This window comes from Rhipicephalus microplus, chromosome 1 (genome assembly GCF_043290135.1).
Source record: "Rhipicephalus microplus isolate Deutch F79 chromosome 1, USDA_Rmic, whole genome shotgun sequence".
Taxonomy (NCBI): Eukaryota; Metazoa; Arthropoda; class Arachnida; order Ixodida; family Ixodidae; genus Rhipicephalus; species Rhipicephalus microplus.
The window spans coordinates 93,989,208-94,008,610 of NC_134700.1; the positions used below are offsets into that span (position 1 = coordinate 93,989,208).

General features: G+C 42.4%; 1 protein-coding gene across 2 annotated transcripts in view; it reads right to left on the reverse strand.

Annotated features, from left to right (window-relative positions):
• Positions 1-12,038, reverse strand: part of LOC119178492 (male-specific histamine-binding salivary protein) — a 32,981-nt gene extending 20,943 nt beyond the window's left edge. Inside the window, exons 1-3 of one of the 2 annotated variants that reach the window (XM_037429699.2) lie at positions 11,913-12,038; positions 10,889-11,035; positions 4,780-4,943 (exon numbers count right to left, since the gene is read on the reverse strand). In XM_037429699.2, the coding sequence (XP_037285596.2) occupies positions 4,780-4,943; positions 10,889-11,008 (284 nt within the window). In that variant the 5' untranslated portion in view covers positions 11,009-11,035; positions 11,913-12,038. Of the gene's footprint in view, positions 1-4,779; positions 4,944-10,888; positions 11,036-11,884 lie in introns of both variants that reach the window. The other variant, XM_037429698.2, reaches the window with a different exon arrangement.
• Between the last annotated feature and the right edge of the window lie 7,365 nt (positions 12,039-19,403).

A 19,403-nucleotide genomic window follows, 5' to 3' on the forward strand; every position in this document is an offset into this window, starting at 1 on the left:
CATACATACATACATACATACATACATACACTTAGGAGAACAATACAGGTACAGCTCTAGAATACGGAACGAAAAGCCCATATACAACACACCGGGATCTTTTTCATTTTTGATCCCGCCTTCTTGCAAAATTTTCATGACAATCAATACCTAACCAGCCAAAATGCGTATCCTTCGGCTGTAAGGCATTGTTCACATCTTGGGCAGTGGCAGAAGAGCAATACATTGAAATATCGTACAAATTCTTTTTAACGCTCGTGGAGATTGCTTTAAGTTGTCATGGCCATTACCACCGCAGTTGCACATTTGATAATCTTTACCTACATACACTCTTCAGTCTTTAGAGACAATGACTGCCTGCTCTTCGCCTGTTTAAATGCGAGGCAATTTTTACACGATCAGTCTGTCTATCTATCTATCTATCTATCTATCTATCTATCTATCTATCTATCTATCTATCTATCTATATATATATATATATATATATATATATATATATATATATATATATATATATATATATATATATATATATATCCTCTATCTATCTATCCATCTTGACTATGCTCCCATGGCTGTAAATGACAGCTCATACCATGAAAGTCATGATGTGCCTGCCATAAATCACCTGATCTTCCCACTGTTGTTCTAACGCTCTTGCAGCTTTTTTTTGTCAATTTTATATACCGAAATTTGTAGGCCATGACAAGATTCTATGGCCGACATAACTGATAAGTCTTGAGTTATAAATCATTAGACGCATGTCATGTAAGCCATGATTTGCATGCCTTGACTTCGAGATGCTCGCAGCGGTTTAATTTAATAGATAAGCATCAAAACTGGTATTGCATGTCGTGACTGTATTACAAACATAATTCACATGTGGTAACATAATTATCATGGCATGCATGTCATGTACACAATGACTTACGTGCCACGCTTAAGACGAGCTTGTGGTTGTTCTAACCGCTTGATATACACCAAGGTTGGTATTTTGTAACGTGACAATATGCCAGCATATGTTACAGGCGGTAACATGATAAACATGGCATGTATGTCATGTGCGGAATACCTTACGTGCAACGCTCATGGTGAGCTCAAAACAATTTCGCTTGCTTGATTGTTGATACACACCGAACTTAGTGTTACGCGACGTGACTATGACTTATTTATACGATAGGTCATATACCACAGTTCACAATAAAAATTACTGACATCTATGCCATGCGTAGAATAATATACATGCCACGCTTATGTTTTTCTCTTCTTATATTGCAGTGAAAGGTAGCGACGGGTGCACAACAGTGAGATAAACTGTATAGTTTTCACCTTTTCCACCTGTTGTTTCCTGAAGACGCACTCGATCGATCAAGAATGCTGCTTTTGTTTTTAGGCCCATCGAGTTAGATGGCTAAGCGAGCGAATTCCTAGTGAGTCGCTCCTCACGCCTCTTTCTTGCTCTGTATTGTAAATGGAACTTCTCCGCACCACCCTTTTAGGCACTTCTCCGCAAATTTTTTTCGGCGCAGGTACTGCAGCAAACAATGCGCATGTAACATTTAGTAGATTATTTTGTAGCGGCCATCAGTTGATTCTTTCTCAAAGTCCCCGAAGAGGCATGTAGCTGTAGATTGACTTAGGCTTTGGTGTAGCGATTCACGAGGACGTTCCACAGGCTACTCCTAAAAGTAGCATTATTGCAGTTTTTTGCGACAATCTGGCTTTGTGAACACTTTGTGAGGATTGTTTTACGTAATTTATTACTAGAATTATTTGCGTGCTGCTCACTTGTGCGCACGTACACATGTGGCCTTTGTGGATGTAAGAATACGCAAATACCGTCAATTTCAATTGCCTTCAAACGTTACCGCTAGGTTCTGTGAAATTTCGGGGCCCAGTGTTGGGGAGCTATGACAGCTAAAAACGCAATATTGCTTCGAAAAACGTTGCTGCTGTTTGCAAGGCTGCAAGTTTCACAGAAATAGTAATTGCAACAAACGAAACTTTCTTGCACGCCCAGCTATTTAAAAACTTTGACTAGCCGCGTACGAATCTGCTAAGTACACTTTGAAAGCGCACGCATAAATAAATCAACAAGTTCACTGGTTCCCTGAAAGAAAGTAGTATCACGCAAGACTTTCCATGAAATGTCGCATTGACAAGGATTCTGTGCAGGTGAATTTTCATGAATACTACGGATTAGTGAATGAAAAAAAATGACTGAGCCCATAACGTCAACTACTTTGGAACCACTCTTTCAACCTATGACAAAGTTTCTGCGCTTCGCCGAGGAAACAAAAAAAACAGCAATTTCAGGTAAAGTGACAGCAATATTATGGGTGACGCGTGCTGCCAGTTTGAAGTACGTGCGCTTTTCGGCACTTTACATGAATTATTTTATACCTAAGCTCCTCGCACAAGGCATGCGCTTCATTTATTTGGTTCGTTCCATCTTTTGATGCAGGGTGTTTGTGTTTATCGGAAGCACTTACCTCCTTGTGAAGGGGAAACAAAATATTTTGTAAGAGCAGATTGACGCCAGTCAATTGCTCATTTTAACATTACGTAGCGTCATTTTGAATTTATAGTCGACTGTTCCCCACTCATAATTGCATAAAAGTAAGCATGAAATGGAATCTATGTGGAAATAAGGCGAATAGTTTCAGCCAATACCTTCAAAATTGCAATAAGCGCATATTTTAAAGGGACACTAAAGGAAGCTATCAGGTCGACGTTCATTGTTGAAATAACGGTCCAGAAACCTCGTAGTATTACTTGTGTGCGAAGTGTTCGTTGTTGAAATAACGGTCCAGAAACCTCGTAGTATTACTTGTGTGCGAAGTAATGACTTATTTTTAAACAAAATCACGTTTTAGCGCACTTCAAATCACCTGCATCAAGAAGCGGAACGTGTCACGTCACTGTTGCCGTGCCCTACATTGCCCGGCTTTACTGCGCGTCCGCCAACAATAGTATAAAAACGAAAGCAGTGGGAGCCACAACAGCAATGGCATCTAACAATTTCCTGTTATTAGTTTAGGGATCTCCGAACTGTTTTGACTCAACTCGACCCCACTAGATGGCACGACCTGTCCAGTTTAACCACGCAAAAACTGAATTTTTGAGCCGCTCGCAACATTCTCTATAGTAACATCCAGCGGTTTTCTTTTGTATAAATGAAACAGAAACGAACAAGCAGCATTTCATTGCGTCTATGTATGCACGGAAATTTGTTTATTTTGTGCAGCTAGATCGATTATTAGAGATTAATTGTAGGTGGTTCGTTTGACGTCATTCGGATTATTTTGAGGAATGTCGTGCTGCGGCGCATCTATTCTACTGCCTTTACCTTCTATTCTCGGTAAGGAGGGCCCTGCTGTTCATAATATTCATTTTAGATGTTTTCACACATATAAATTTCATTCTGACGTGTCTCTTTAAATGGCCGACTCCGGCGATTTTTTGAGGTCAATGGATCTCAATGAAATTCACTGAGTACGTTCCTTCGCATATTTTGTCATTTATGCCAAATTACAGACTTGGGAGATGCGCTGAATGCTTAGAAAAAAATTTTAAAGATTGCCTGGAAAAGATCCCCTCGCTTGCCAGAACTACTGGCAGCATTGTCTGTGCGACGTCGAGAACGGCATGACGTCCCAGTGACGCAGCCGATAGCGTAGCTGATTTGGCCGCTACAGCGTTTATTGTGCTTGCCACAAGGCAACTGCGGTGTTGTTTGGCACGGGTATAGCACGGGAAAGTTTTCCTCCTTCCTCTGTGCTGCTTGGCCGGTGCTTTGCTGGCCTGGCTTTCACGGTTTTCGTACTCCGCGCCGGCGGGACCGGTATACGGCCTCCGATTCTTACCAAATAGTACGTCATACACAGACAGGGTGCCCGGTTGGGTTTTGGTATTGGTATTGCACCTTTTTGCTTATTAAAAATTATTTTCGAATTTCCTTAGCTTTTCAGCTATTGGGCTCGTGCCAAGAGTGTCTCAGGAACATAGAAACACCATTACCTTGACATGGTCAGAAAATCGCCGGAGTCGGCCTTTAATGAGCGCCGGAACATACTCCCCTTCTTCATTAAAAGCGTCGCAAATTATTGCTGATATCAATTTTTAACACTTACTTGAAGAATACTATATTCTTACAATACGTTGGCTGTGCGCAAGTTTGATATTTGTGCAATAAGTACGTAATCAGCAGGTAAATGCATGCTGGTTTTGGGACGTTAAACCCCACAAACCAATCAATCAATCAATCAAGGTAAATGCATGTGCAAGCACTCTGTTACATTTTAAGTGTATTTGCTAAGCTCTCCTACGATAAGTATTAATGTACTTGAGAAAAAAACTTGACGATTAGGGGGTGGAGACACCACAAGGGCAACTTTTTCTGGTACAGTAAGCTGCACGTGTGAGAACTGCTGACTGTCAAGCATTTCGAAGAATGCATTTAAATAGATATATTGAACCAAGTTTGCCTTTTTGGTCCTTCATATATGGCTAACGCTTTTGTGTTCGGCAATCACTTAGAATCAATTAAAATATAATTCCATATCTATGGACAAATCAGCCCATTTTTTCAAAACGATCTCCGCTAATTTGTTAGGCTGTCAAAGTACGCAGATTGCTTTACTTCATTTCTTTGAGAAATTTTACGTCGCTTTTAATAAGTATTTTCTTGCAGTGATTTCCCTATAAACACCTTCATATTATGCTGTAGGGGCAACTGCACTACCACCGATGTGTGGCAACAAAGAAACCAATGCTTACCGCGACCCGTCGGTGGGATCTGTGGCCCCAATAAGATTCACGGTGTACAGCTCTTCTGCGTTTACAGAGACGAGCTCGTTGAAAACACACTTCTTGTTTTTGTAGAATGGCTCCTTTTCGTAGGATCTCATGAACAGGTGATATCTCCCTGGTACATTCAGCAGCTGCAACAGAAAGTATCACAATATCATATTGTGATAGTTTCAGAGTTCACCATACACAGCTGCCCCAAAATCACTGCGCACTTCTTCAAATGAAAGCTTCGTGGTACATAAAAAAATCGGTTAATAGTGGGTGGATATCGCACCATAGATCAGCACTTTGAGGAGGCAGTATCCAACCAGGTAGACAGCAATTCATAGCATGAGGGTTTACTCATTGATATATCCGGGAATATGTAAGATAAGCATTGCATAACCCGTCAGCAACCTTGAGGAGCTCAGTTGTAGTAATCCAGTCAACAGGCAATGAATACGGCAAGGGAAACATAGGAAAAACCACTTGTGATAAACACAGGGAATAAGAGCTTGAGGAAAACCAACAGGCCGCAAGGGGCAGCAAGAAAAAAACATCCAACAAAAGCTCGCAGACAACAAGGGCGTTACCAGAAACTCTTTTCAGAAGGGGGGTGCTTCGCCATACTTCATATACACTAGTGTGCGTGCGTTTGCGTGACTGCACACAGGTGTGTATGTGGGTGCATATCTGGTGTGTGTCTGTGTGAGCGCACACGTGTGGATGAGTATCTTTGTGTGTTCAAGCGTGTGGTGTGTGTACCTGTATGCGTGTGTGTGTAGGTAAGTGTATGTGTGAGTGCATGTATGTGTACGTGTGTGTACGTGCGTGTGCGTGCACGTGATTGTGCGCGTGTGTTTGTGTGTGTGTTTGTGTGTGAATTCGCATATATAGACATGCAAGACTGAAAATATGCGCAGCTTGCACTGAGCTGTGAAAGGCTCGAGTAAGCACCTACCTTGGACTGCTCTTGCTAAGATTTGCAAGGTGCCCGTCAGATTTCACTTAGTTTTGCTAAGTATTGCGAGAGCTTTTTAAAGGCGCAGCACTTCTTCAAGTAGCCACAGAATGGACTCACTGGAAGAGCTAATCGTCTTACGAATTCACCACCATAAAAACTTTTAAAATCTGTACAGTACCAGCAGAGTTGCAAAGATTTGTCACATGCCACAATTGAAGCCTGTCTCTCCCATCCTGATGAAAGCGCTGCAAGTTGAGTAGGGAGAAAAAGCACAAGCAAAGAAAATACGTCACGCGCGCCATCTCATCTTGAGCCTAGTTTTTCTTCTTTTTTTCTTCTTCTTTGGACACGTAGCTATTTAGTGAGATCGCGAGCGCGAGAGCAAATGGACAAGCCTTGGCCTCCCGAAGAAGCCTTAATAACGACCAAAGGCATCTTGTTCAAATCATCCAATGTGTGATACAATGGTTGCGACAAGTGATCTTCAACCTTGCATCCTAATTTGTGGAGAGAAGGGACAGCAATTTTCTGTTTACTTTAATGATATATTGGTAATTCCAGGCTGCGTACTGTGCAATATTGTTTGACTCGCGTTGCCTCAAGATTTCTCACTCGACAACCGAGCAGCTGCGCTTTCTGACAATGCTCACAAAGTCTTGCAAAGCAAGTTTCAATTTTTGCTGTTTTCCCAGTTGCCGCGAACTCTATTCGTAGGATCTTGGGGCAGAAACGATCGCTTTCACTGCCGTTTCGTAATCAGGCTCGACGTTGGGTGTTTTCCGTTGCTCACATGGTGGGATCACTCTCTCAAAGGCGCTGATTACTGAAACGTTGCTGTTCGCTTTCTCCCAATTGAAACTTGGAGTTCTCAACTCAACGTGATTTTTTTCTCAACTGCAACCTCTACACGATGTTATCGGTTGTTTGAGCATCTGCGATCCTATTCAAACAGGGTGACAGGACGACTTTCCCGGCAAGCCACTTCGTCTTAGAGCATCCGAACTTTTTTTGCTCTTCCCATGGCAGGCGCACGTAACAAAGGAGGCCGGAGACAGTCGTGCCGTCGCGAAGACTGTTTCGAGCTTTCCTACTCGGATGCGATGGAATATGTGGTGGTTAGAAAGCGCGAAGCAAGGCGCAACCAAGTTAAGTTTCTCTCAGCACTACCTGGAACAGCGCAGTGAATTAACAGCTGCAATGTTTGATTTTTGGCGAGAAGGGGTGGGCGAAGGGGAATTTAAGCGCCCTGCAACGCCAATGGTATCTTCTGTGGGTTGTTGATTGACGCAGCCTTTTCTTTTAGGAGTTGAAAAAACTGTGACCATGTTGCGTAAGCCACCTATTGCTATCATCTCACCTCATTGTCACAAAACTAAGGATATGCATTCTTTCTCTCGGACTTTACTGCCATCACATTAGGGCACTGCTTCGGTCAGTAAAGATACCCCACTGAATGCCTTTGCAAGGTGTTTGCAGTGTGCGATTGATAACCTCAGTGGGCATCTTTTCATAACTATGATGGTAAAAAGCTTAGGCAGATCCCACGTACCTTGGGAATCGACGTTATGCGAAGCATGCGGAGGGAAGGTCACCGTGTTCTAATTTTTTTATTGAGTGACGCGTTACAAAATGACGCTAAATGTAAGCATAAACGTTACAGAAGATAGCACATGCATACGTTAAACAGATGAAGATGTGTTTTTTAACCATTTGTTTGCACTTGCATAGCGATGCAATGCGGAACATGAGTATTAGCAACACCAGAAACAATAGCTGATATGAAACGATGATGCTCGCGAGGATGGTAGCCTTGGACACTGCTACTTAAATCCAGTTCAGCGGTGACAGCTAACCACAATTGAGGTTAGCCCGACGTGACGGCTGTATCAAAGGAGTACATATGTAATGTTTATAAAATCGCTTAGCCGGCACTGCAACCACAACTGATGTTACACGAATAAGATCGATTTGAAAAGTAGTTTCCAGACCTAGCATGGCTTTGTGGCAGAATACTTGATTGACACGCAGGATGCTGTCGCTTATTCCTGCTAGGACGTTGACACTTTTTTTGCATTCTTCGATCGGGTCGACGCTGCTGATGGCAGCCTTTGTTTAATGCTCACGCGTTAAAATAACCCATGTGTGTTATCACCGTACCAAGGTAGATAGAAAGTGTCATTCACCCACAGCATATCCGCGCATACCAGTGTATTATACCAACCCACGGGTATCATATTAGTACCTATCATACTAATATTGGTTCACGCCAATCTAAAAGGCTGATCAACAGAGCACCAAGATATAAGCGGATAGATAGATAGATAGATAGATAGATAGATAGATAGATAGATAGATAGATAGATAGATAGATAGATAGATAGATAGATAGATAGATAGATAGATAGATAGATAGATAGATAGATAGATAGATAGATAGATAGATAGATAGATAGATAGATAGATAGATAGATAGATAGATAGATAGATAGATAGATAGATAGATAGATAGATAGATAGATAGATAGATAGATAGATAGATAGATAGATAGATAGATAGATAGATAGATAGATAGATAGATAGATAGATAGATAGATAGATAGATAGATAGATAGATAGATAGATAGATAGATAGATAGATAGATAGATAGATAGATAGATAGATAGATAGATAGATAGATAGATAGATAGATAGATAGATAGATAGATAGATAGATAGATAGATAGATAGATAGATAGATAGATAGATAGATAGATAGATAGATAGATAGATAGATAGACGCCAAAAGTGACTGCCGTGCGCAAAAAAAAAACTTTCGCATTTCAAACAGCTTCGCCTCATCCTGAGATTTCCTTGGTTGCTGTGAACAACTGATCATTGATTTACGCGTCCATATCTTTATAATACGTTGAGTTTTATACTTTAACACTTGCCATTCCATCTACTGAGCCGTTTTAATTCATATTTTCAGTTTAGCACGGCATGCAGGTAACTAACTTTACTCTGAAGAATAGGAGCAGCGACGAAACTGGGCACACGCGTAGGGAGTCCCAAAACCACTAGAAAAAAATGACTACATCATGAAGTTCGCGTATTATGGGAACTATGCTGACCAAGGAACAAGTATTATGCCAAATGTGGGCTCATTTCAGTTCCATGGTATTCATTGATTTCAGCATTGGAAGAGAACTGTGTGAACCGTGGTGGCCCGCAAGCACTCAAACATGTTTTCTCGCTGCAGTGCACGCAGCCGACATTTGACGACCACATTCGCCCATCTCAACTACACGATTTTTTTGCAGAATACAATGCCCTTATGCTATATTATAGCAGCGCTACTGGCTTAGAAAGACTCTTTTCTGTCTTTTCCTACTGTGCAAGATTTTAGAAGTAACGCTGTTCTGAATTTGACACCGTAGCTCGTAAGGGCCAGTTCTCGCGTTCAGCGATGTCGCCGTTGCCTTTACCTCTACCATCGCTTTCGGTGGCGTAACCGCGCGAATGAGTACGTGCCGAGAAAATTGGCGAAGGCCTGATACCTTGTGCAACGACAACAAAGTATGTGCCACAGGAATAAGGTGAGCAAAGATGTGAGTTTGTAAAAGGTGCTCTTAGGCACCGATTTCTGTATGGCGTGGCGTCGCCATCACCGTGCAGAAAAAAACACATTAGGAAGCTTCGGGAAAAGCACTAAGCCATGTACCATGCCCTGGAAGCTATTATAATTAAGTGGCACAGTTTTGGAAACATCCCGGCTGTATCGACAAGGCAGACTATATACATCTCGGTTCCCGGAGCGGATACTCCTCGTCCCACACTCATGCTATCCCGCACCGTGAAACAAAGGTGGGGGAGTCACTTTAAACCCATTGATGCCGTCCATTGTGAATCGAAACGTTCTTCAGGTGGTGCTTCACACGTGCGTGTGTACCACTTGCGTGGTTAGATATGTAGATAAAGTCAACCGAGCCCAATCTGAGCCGCCGAGTGCGAGAATTTGTGAAACAGAAAGGTGACATGGATTACAAGCATGCAGCTACTGAAAAATCTGGGTGTGAAGATATCCAATACAAGTAAAAACTTGTATGCTAATGTACGTACATACACTTCTTTCTCAAATTATCCGTCTCAATTTAGAGCAAAATCAAAACAACTAAACAACAATCCTAAGAATTCACATTAGACGACATACCGTAATCTTCGGTGAAACTTTTCATCTTACTTTTGCAACATCTGCATTTAATGCCTCACTGTTTGTGCTATTGGGCACGTAAATGAAGCGTAGGGCACACTTTGAGAGTATGTGTATGATGATGCGTTGCTCTTTTTGGTATTACTTTCAATGTTTCACCCACAAAGCTGATAGAAGATTAGCTGTTCAATAAAAGTAGTTGCAACTTGGATACGTGATGAGATTTTCGATTTCATAACTATTCTATAGCAAGGACCATCATTACTACAAGGCTTCCAGCAAACGGAATCTAAAATGTGCATTCCAACTACACATATGATTCGCATGGTAATGAACTGGAAACACTGAAGTGATTGGATAATCTTCCTCTTGCACTGACACATATCAATTTATCGCAGCCGCTGCTCACTATACTAATTCGCTTGTGGAGAAAATCGCGCATAGTATTTATCCCTCCAAATTTAAAAAATATTTTTACTCTGCTCTTCATTGACGTAAATTTCTTCTCTATGTTTCCCGTTTAGCGATGTGGTTAAGTGAAATATATGTGTACCATAAGTGCCACACCATTCGTTTCTAACAATGTCAGAACGCTTCGCTCAGCATTCCGTAAAACACTGACACCTTATAAACAAATTTATGCATCTTTGTTATAATAAATAAACGACACCGACGTAAAAATGCTTTCAATCGCGCCTGTTATGTTAATATTATCCTATTGATCCTATGCCATCGCAATGCAGAAAAATTGATTTCGCAACATCAGTTTCAAATCAAACCTTTTGTGGTCGTGATAACGGTCAGCTCGGTCATTCTTGAAATAAGGCAGATATCTCAGTATAGTTCTGCGCGACTTTGATTTAATATTGCGCTGAAATTTTGTTATCATTCACTGCGCGCAGTCTGAGCTAAAATAATGACAATCTCTGATTTTTAGCTTACCTTCCATGCATCTTGATGCTCAGCAAGGTACGGCCTTCGTTCTAGACATGGTTCTTTGCTGAGGCAAACAGCAGCGGGCAAAATCAGTGCCCACAGCACCAATATTCTAATTCCTTCCATTGGTGTAATGACACTGATTAGTGATTGCTAAAAAAGAACAGAGACTCCAGTACAGCAACTGAAACAACACAGCCTTGAACATTTCAAGTTTCACGATGACGTCACTTGGCTAACATTCAGCGTAGACAAGATTATGACCACACTAAACAAAACAAAAACAAAATTACATTATTGTACAATGTTCGTCCGAGTGAAATACAGTCAAGAATGTCTACAACACCGTACTTTGTCAACAATAGTCACACTTCAAACAAAAGTTCATTCCGAATCATTATCTGTTGCACTTAACACTTTAAGCACGCTAAAATTGATCAATAAATGAGATTCCCGTGAATGTGTTCGGTGTAGGGATCATTGCAAGGTATTAGCTCTGCTTGAAAAGGTATTGATTTCCTTTTTAACGAACAGCATCTAATGCAAGTACAACAAGGTTCTTTGACAGGTTGTTAAGATTTGGCTGTAAATTCTTGATGTTTCACAAATGACAACCACTGCTATAGGTATTACGTATCATAATTACGATATGATTGACGCCAGAGTTAAGGGCTGTAGAATTTTTCCCCGCCTTTGACTGTTTAACATGCGCCTAAAAGAAACTACACTGACCTCTAGTAATGTCACCTCGATTGCAAATGTGACTGTCGTATTAGAAATTGAAACCGCGATCTCCGGAGCAGCAGAAGAGAACCCTTGCTACTGTACCACCTTGGTGGCCTTTAACTGCATCATTACATTGTAAAACACCGCTTCTATGTTTTCATTGCAAGAACGAAAATCCGAATAAAGATGACGCACACAATCTACCATAAAACCACGCATGATCGACACATAGCAGCACACAGTAATCGAATATGGATAAAGTCAGACGGTGCTCACTTCCTGGTGGACCCTTGCTTTCGCTTACCGACGTCGAATAATTCCGCAAACCTGACGACAATCACGGCTGCTACGGAACACACCGCAACACTTGCGGCAACAAAGGAGGCCGCGTGCGCGAACGCTGAATCGATGTAACACAAATAAAAGCAGATCACCCCGTTAACGACCGGAGAAGGAAGTCACGTGACGACTCTGAACCGGTCGCTGCCGCCGCTTCGAAATCGCTTTAATCGCTCACCTTCGAACTATTTGCCAAGCAAAACAACTACCGGCGCTTCTTTCGCGCCTCCCCCGCCAACTGGCGCTCTTCCTTCGGCTCAACTGCGCCTCGTGAAAAAGGAGCGCACGTTGAACGTGAGCAAGGCGGTTTTTATTATTTTCTTTAACTGAAGGCCGAGTGTTGAAAGCTTCCGTTGACTCATTCGTGTCATCAGTCATTTTATTACCTCCACTTTCGCAACAAAATTAAGCATGTCGAATCTGATATTTTAACGCAGGCCAAGTATAGCTTTCCCTGCCACTTCCCAAACGTCGGCCTTTTGGGACAACTCGCAGAAAAATTTTTTAATCAGCCTGCATACTTTTCACACTCGAAAGCTTTTTTTTTTTGGTATGTAAGAGCTTACAGCTGTTTTGTTTATAGCACTACCAAGATGTTATAATTGCAATTTCAATTAAAAAAAAGGAACTCTTACAATTTTACCAAATATTCTTGGTCAGACTTTGGTAAATAAAGTCTGATGAGCGCAACCTCCCTTAAGGTAATTTAGTATTGAAATATTAGTTGACGATATGCTGAATTCACAATGCCTCGAATAGACAACTGTTGTAGGCCCGTGTGCTCAGATTTGGCTGCACGTTAAAGCACCCCAGGTGGTCGAAATTTCCGGAGTTCTCCGCTACGGCGTCTCTCATAACCATACGGTGGTTTTGGAACGTTCAACCCCGCATATCAATGATATAAATTGACTAGACAACGAAATTAATAACGTTCTCAGCGTAGCAGCAGTCTCCGATAAATACCAGAAGCAGCGTCAACTGCACGTGGGCGGTGGCCAAGCTACGCAAAAGTTCATTCCAGCGTGTTACATTAAAGAAGTGGCTCTTTCTTTTTCCATGGTGATGGAGCCAATACCTTATCGCACATTGCCACATAAAAATTATGAACCACTTTTTTCATGGAGCGCGTAGGCATTTTCTTGTGTGTAGGTTGGCCACAGCTCGCGTGTTCCGTTTTTCTTTTGGAGCACCTGTACTCGACGCCTTTCACTCCTTGCACTCCTTATATACGGTTGATAAGTAACAAGGCGAGACCCTTAAGCTCCAATTATAGGTACCAGTGGACGTTAGGAAGTAGCCTCGATATGTGAATACCCGCCTACTCTTCCTGTACAACGCGAAAACCTAAAAGAAGCATTTGGAATTGAAGCAAAACTTCGATTTGCCCAGTTGTAACACATTCATCTATAAATGTGGGGGGACAAATGGGGGCGACAGATCAGCGAATCGGCAATGCTCTTTCACCCTCCGCTTGGGTGTGGCAGCTGTTCCGGCACGTGCGTTGCGGCTGTGCGGCTTGAAACAGCCCAAAGGTGCTGCAGAAGTATTTAGTGAATTTATTATGCCATAATTTCATTTGTAATATTTCGGCACACATTTTTTTTATTTGTGGAGTCTATAGTAAAGTTAGGAAAATTATTGTAATGTTTTCTTAGTAGAAATCCTTGGAGTACACGGCGAAAACAATGAATGTCTTGTTGTCCTGCATCAACATTTTACAGTGGATCCTTCGTTCGGACGGGAGTACGCCCATTGTAAACTTTATAATCCAAAGTTTATAGAGCCTATTTACGCTAGTAGTTAAAACTTTCATTTTCTAACCTAGATTACAAAGCTCTTGATGAACTAGCGGAAGAAGGTTTCTTCCTGGCGTGAGCGCACGCCTTATAGGCTACCGATGGCTATGTTACTCGTATTTTTTTTCTTGCATTACGCGAATCTACGACCGCATGCGACGACAGCATACGACAGATAACGACAGCCAGACCTCTTAAAGTGCTCTGAACCTAAATGTATTAACCTAACGGTCACAATATACATGCATATTAGAGGAACTCATACAGCATTTCTTCGCATCAGCTTTAAATCAACAACGACAAGCCTGAAACGTCTTGCCTATGGTGGTTCGCAACGCAACCTATTTTGTTTACGTATCTGCATTCACTTACACATCGTACTCGCACCCATCGAGATCAAGGCCGTGGAGTCCACCTGCGTGCGCACGGTACGTTTGGCTCCTTCGTTGTGTCGGCAATACGTATCAGTGAGCAAGATCAGCTCTTTCAAGGACCTTGTCTTCGTTTTTATGCACTACCTCACCTTGATGTTAAGGAGATGCGCGAACGGTCTCATGGTTCGTAATGCGCGTGGCCACCTCGTCTTTGCATTGCCGATCTGTGCCTGTCGGGGCAGCATTTGAAAAAAAGGTCAGTTTAGTAAACTTAGGAAAGACGTTGTGGCATGTACGACTTGCATAAGAAAGCGTTTGCTTGTACCATTTACTTAATCAATTTACCAGCTTGTGAACAGGTGTATCTACACCTGTCACTGCATAATCTTTGTGTGTTCCATTGTCTATCCTAATTGTTTTCATTTAGTCTCTGAACGTTTACTTGAGCTTTAAACTTACCCAGTGAACTTTCATATTAGTAGCATTTCTGATTTAATAAGTGCACTGACGTTAAATGCTTGCAAAAGAATTTGCGTGCCTTTATTTTTTATCTTCCATTTTCACTTTGATTCATCCAAGCAAATGTGGTGAAAAAGCAACAAACAAATGCCACCAACACCTAAACTACTATACAAAAACTAAATGCTAGCCACGATCTTTGCTGAAACTTACTCCGTATCCTAAAGTATTGAGCATAGAGTTCTTATATTTTTCATATACTCCGGCAAAAATTTTAAGAGAACGTATAGAGCTATCGGAGTGGCATCATGAACGTTTCAGCAGAAGCCCCGAGATAAACACCGGCGCTGCGGCAGTCGCGGCGATATGACGTCAAAGCAAGGCCTCTCCTTTACCGCCACTTGTCGCCTCTTTCTGAGCCCGCCGTGAGCCCGCTTTAAGCCATGCGTGTGTGCTTACTCCTCATTCTTGCAATGCAAACATCCCACCTGAGATGGAAGTTTTCACTGCTAGCGTAAATAAGCTGTAGAAACTTTAGATCATAGAGTTTACAATGGGCATACTTCCGTCTGAACGAAAGATGCACTGTAAAATGGTTATTCAAGACAACAAAACCTTTATTGCTTTTGCCATTTACTCCAAGATTATCTGCTAAGAAAACATTCAGGCTGATGCTTCTAACCTCATATTAGACTCCACAAATCAAACATGTGTGCCAAAGTATTACAAATGAAATTATGGCATATACAATTTATTATTCAATAACTACTTGGCATCAAGTCTGCCAGAACGATACCTTCGGGATCAATGAAGAAAATTGCCTTGAGGTTGATTGCTCAGCAGCCATATCGTAAAGTCAGGTACTTCGCCACGCCAAACAAACATACAAAAATGTTCCACACTAACTGCAATGCCAACAGGTGGCGCTGACTGACGCTCCCACGGTGGATAGACGTGTTTTTTGCGCGCTCACGATCGACTGCGCAGATAAGTGGTTTTGCATGTTTCGAGCTTGCCTTTATAATTCATAAGGCAGCAGTTAAAACCTTTGTAGCACTTATATTGTACGGCCTTTTCGGGGGTCAGTCACCAGGTATTTACTAGTTTGTGTGTGGGTGTGCGTTTGTTTCTTTGTTTTTTTTTTCTCTTGCCATTCCGTGGGAGAGATGCACGTACATTGAACACGCAAATTTTTGTAGTAGAGTTTAGACTTTTTTTTTGTAGGGCAAGGCTCGTCCTACGCCGTGTTTGGTGATTATGGAGTGCGGAAATTTATAAGGACAATTTGTGTCAGGAAGGCATGGTTAAAAAGATTGTAAAGTGTTCATAATGTGGGGTGGGTTTGAAAATGGACCCAAGGGCAAAAACGAATAGAGAGGAGGCTGACGCCAACTGTAGGTAATGTGAGGTCAGGGAAAAATGGACAAAATAGTGGTTGCCTAGAGTGATCTGCTGTTGAGAATCACCGAGCTGGAGACTGCGTTGGCGACAGAGCAAGAGAAAACGAAAACTATGGGAGAAATGCTGTGAGTCCGCCGAGGAGGCACTAGGAAAGGTGAACAAAGGAGCCGCCGACGGAGAGAACAGTAGGGCACCGACACGCAGAACGGCGGACAAGAAAGAGTAAGCAAGTTTCAAAAAAACAGGTTCAGCCGGTTCAATGGTCGCAAGACTCGGCCAGCTTCAGCGAAGTAGTGGTGGGGCTGGTAGGGGACAAAGCAGCCGACGTCACAGCTGCAAGTAACCACCAGGTGCAGGACGCTCCAGCTGAAAAGTCACAGCACGTGATAATCGCCGGGGACTCGAATTTAAACCGATGCGCATAAGCAATCAAAGAGAGGGTAAGAGGAGACAAGAGGGTTGCAGTAGGGACGTTCCCAGGGTGCAAGCTGGAAGCAGTCATGAGGCAAGCGAACGCAAAACTTATAACTACCGCTGATGGAGGAAAACTCGTGATAATCTAACGTGCTTTACACGATGTCGTAAATGAAGATACAGTAGTATTACCGACCATACTGGCGAAAGGGGTCGATGACATGCGCGCCACTTCTCCTCAAATTGCAGGCAACGCTACTGGAGCTACCAGTGGATGACGGCAACTTGAAAAGCGCGGTTGTCAACGCAAACCAGGAGTTATGACAGATTAGTCAAAATAAAGGCTTTGAGGTAGTGGAAATAAGTAGATAGGTGCATAGGTGGGGTGATTTTCAATGAGACAGCATTCACTTCAATGAGCGGCTAGGTCATGAGGTGGGTTGGCGACTTGCAGGATGCGCAGAATATTTTTATGGGAGGGGGGGGGAGGTGCACACGGGCACTTAGGGGTGCAGGATAGCTAGTAACAAGGAAAACAACCAGGGAGACTCTTTGACGGGTGGTATGGACAGATACAATTTCAAAGTGGTACCAATATCTAAGACAGGTAAAGCCCAGGGCAGAAATAGACGTAGCCAAGAGGGCCGAGCCAATTCAGACGTAAGGTACATCAACATGCAGGTTGCCAGGAACAGGCTGAAGTTGGAAGAGATAGAAGAACAGCTAAGGGAGGAGAGGCCGATGGTATACGGTTTCGTAGAAACACATCTTAGGGGCATGGAACAACCTCGTAACGATCCGGACTACGCGTGGGAATATTGTAATAGAACAGAAGGCAGCAGAAAGAGGGGTAGTGTTGGGACATTCATTTATAAAAGTACAGACTTGCAAAGGGTCGAGCAGGATTGCAAGGACCGTTTATGACTAATAGGTAAAGTTGCAGGGCAAATGACACTCCTTAGTTTGGTGTACTTGAGGATGGGAGCAAAGGCCAGCGATGAAAACCAGGCAATGGTGGACTGTATATCAAAGGACATTGAGGAATCAGGAAGAGAGTGCGAGCTAATTCTACTAAGAGATATGAATGTGAACAAAGAAATTAAATATGGGTATACCAACCCAACAGGCAGAATAATCATGGATATGTGTGAAAGGCATAATTTGATCCCTTGCAACTACACTGAGAAGTGTGCCGGTCAAATAACATGGAAGGTAGGAAGGCTGCAGTCGATCATAGATTACGTACTGAGGACACAGAATGTATGATAGGCTCGGGGAATGCACATGGATGAATGCGGCTCCAGAAGTCGGGGTACTGATCACAAACGTATCTAGCTAAGTTTTGGAAGAGCAGTAATAGTGGTAAGGAGACGATATGAGCAACTACAGGAAAATTTTTATTCAGAAATGCAAATATAATAGCTACTAAACAAATTGAGAAAGTAATCATTCAGCAAAATAAAACAGTGTGGACATACACGAATATAATTAGACTGTTTGAGCTAAAGTGCTAGCTAAGGCACGTGACAAGTCATCCCGGAAATGAAGACACAAACCCAAGAACTGGTGGGATAAGGAAGTTAAGAGAGCCATTGCAAAACGTAAGGAAGCCTCTAGGAAACACAGACATGCTAAGCAGTGGGGTGAACCGACAGGTGAACCGACAGGTGATGTTGAAAGAAAATAGGGCACCTTTCTAAGCTGTAGAAGGGAAGCTTTCCTTCTGATCAATGAAAAGATTAGAAAAAAGGGGGCTGATCGGATGGCAGAAATACATAAAAATGATAGAAAAGCAGCTGCGAAATTTCGCAACCATCTAAACTCCCTAAGAAATGAGGCGAGCCTAGAGAAGAGGTTTATAGCTACAGCTCAAGGTGCTAGGCTAAAAGGGGACGGAGTGATAAAATATATAACAACAAGGGTCACAGAAATATTTCAACAAAGAAGTGCCTTATGCATCACAATAGACAAGGATGAAGCAAGTGGCGCAAAGGCTCCATTTTCACAACGAGATTGGGAAAGAGCTGAGAAAAGGGTTCCTAGTAGTACATCAACAGCCCTAGATGGCATTCCAAATATGCTGATAATGACATTAGATCCGAAGTCTAAGCAGACTTTGAGAAAGGCAGTGAGCAAAATAATAACCGATGGTGAAGTCCCCAATGGATAGAAACTCAGCCGGATGAGCATGATCTTTAAAAGAAAGGGGGAGAAAGCTGACATAAACAACTACCATGCTATAACAGTGACATCAGTGGACTACAGGCTGGCGATGGAGATTATAAAGGAAAGTTTGCATGCATGGATAGAGGATGAGGGGGTGTTGCGAGAACTGCAGAATGGGTTTCGGAAACACAGGAGGTTGGAAGACAATCTATCTCACTGACGCAGTGCATCAAAATTGCAGAAAAGGAACACGGGCCCCTGTGGCTAGCATTTTTGGGATCAAGGAAGCATACGATAACGTGGTTCAAGAGGACTTGTGGGGAATACTGGGCACACTAGGTGTGGAAGATGGAGTGACTAATCTTTTAAAGGATATCTATAAAGGTAACACGGTAGTTATAAAGTGGGAAAAACGGGTATCCAAGCCCACGGAGGTAAAACGGGGGCTTAAGCAGGGGTGTCCTCTGTCACCCTTGTTATTCATGATGTACCTTGAAGAATTAAAGGCCAAATTATAGGAGAGTGGACTTACCTTCAACCTCATTTTCATCAAACAAAGAAAACGCATTGAACAGGCACTACCAGCATTGATGTAGGCAGATGATATAGTGCTAATGGCCGACAACAAGAAAGATTCGCTAAGATTGATGGACATCTGCGGTAATGAGGGAGATAGGTTAGATTTCAAATTCAGTAAGGAAAAATCAGCAGTCATGATTTTCAATGATAATGAAGGTTGTGAGCTTAGAATGCAGGTCATGCTAGAGATAAAAGATAAATACAAATATCTGGGCGTATGAATAAGCAATTGAACCGAGTACCTAAAGGAACACGAAATCTGCGTAA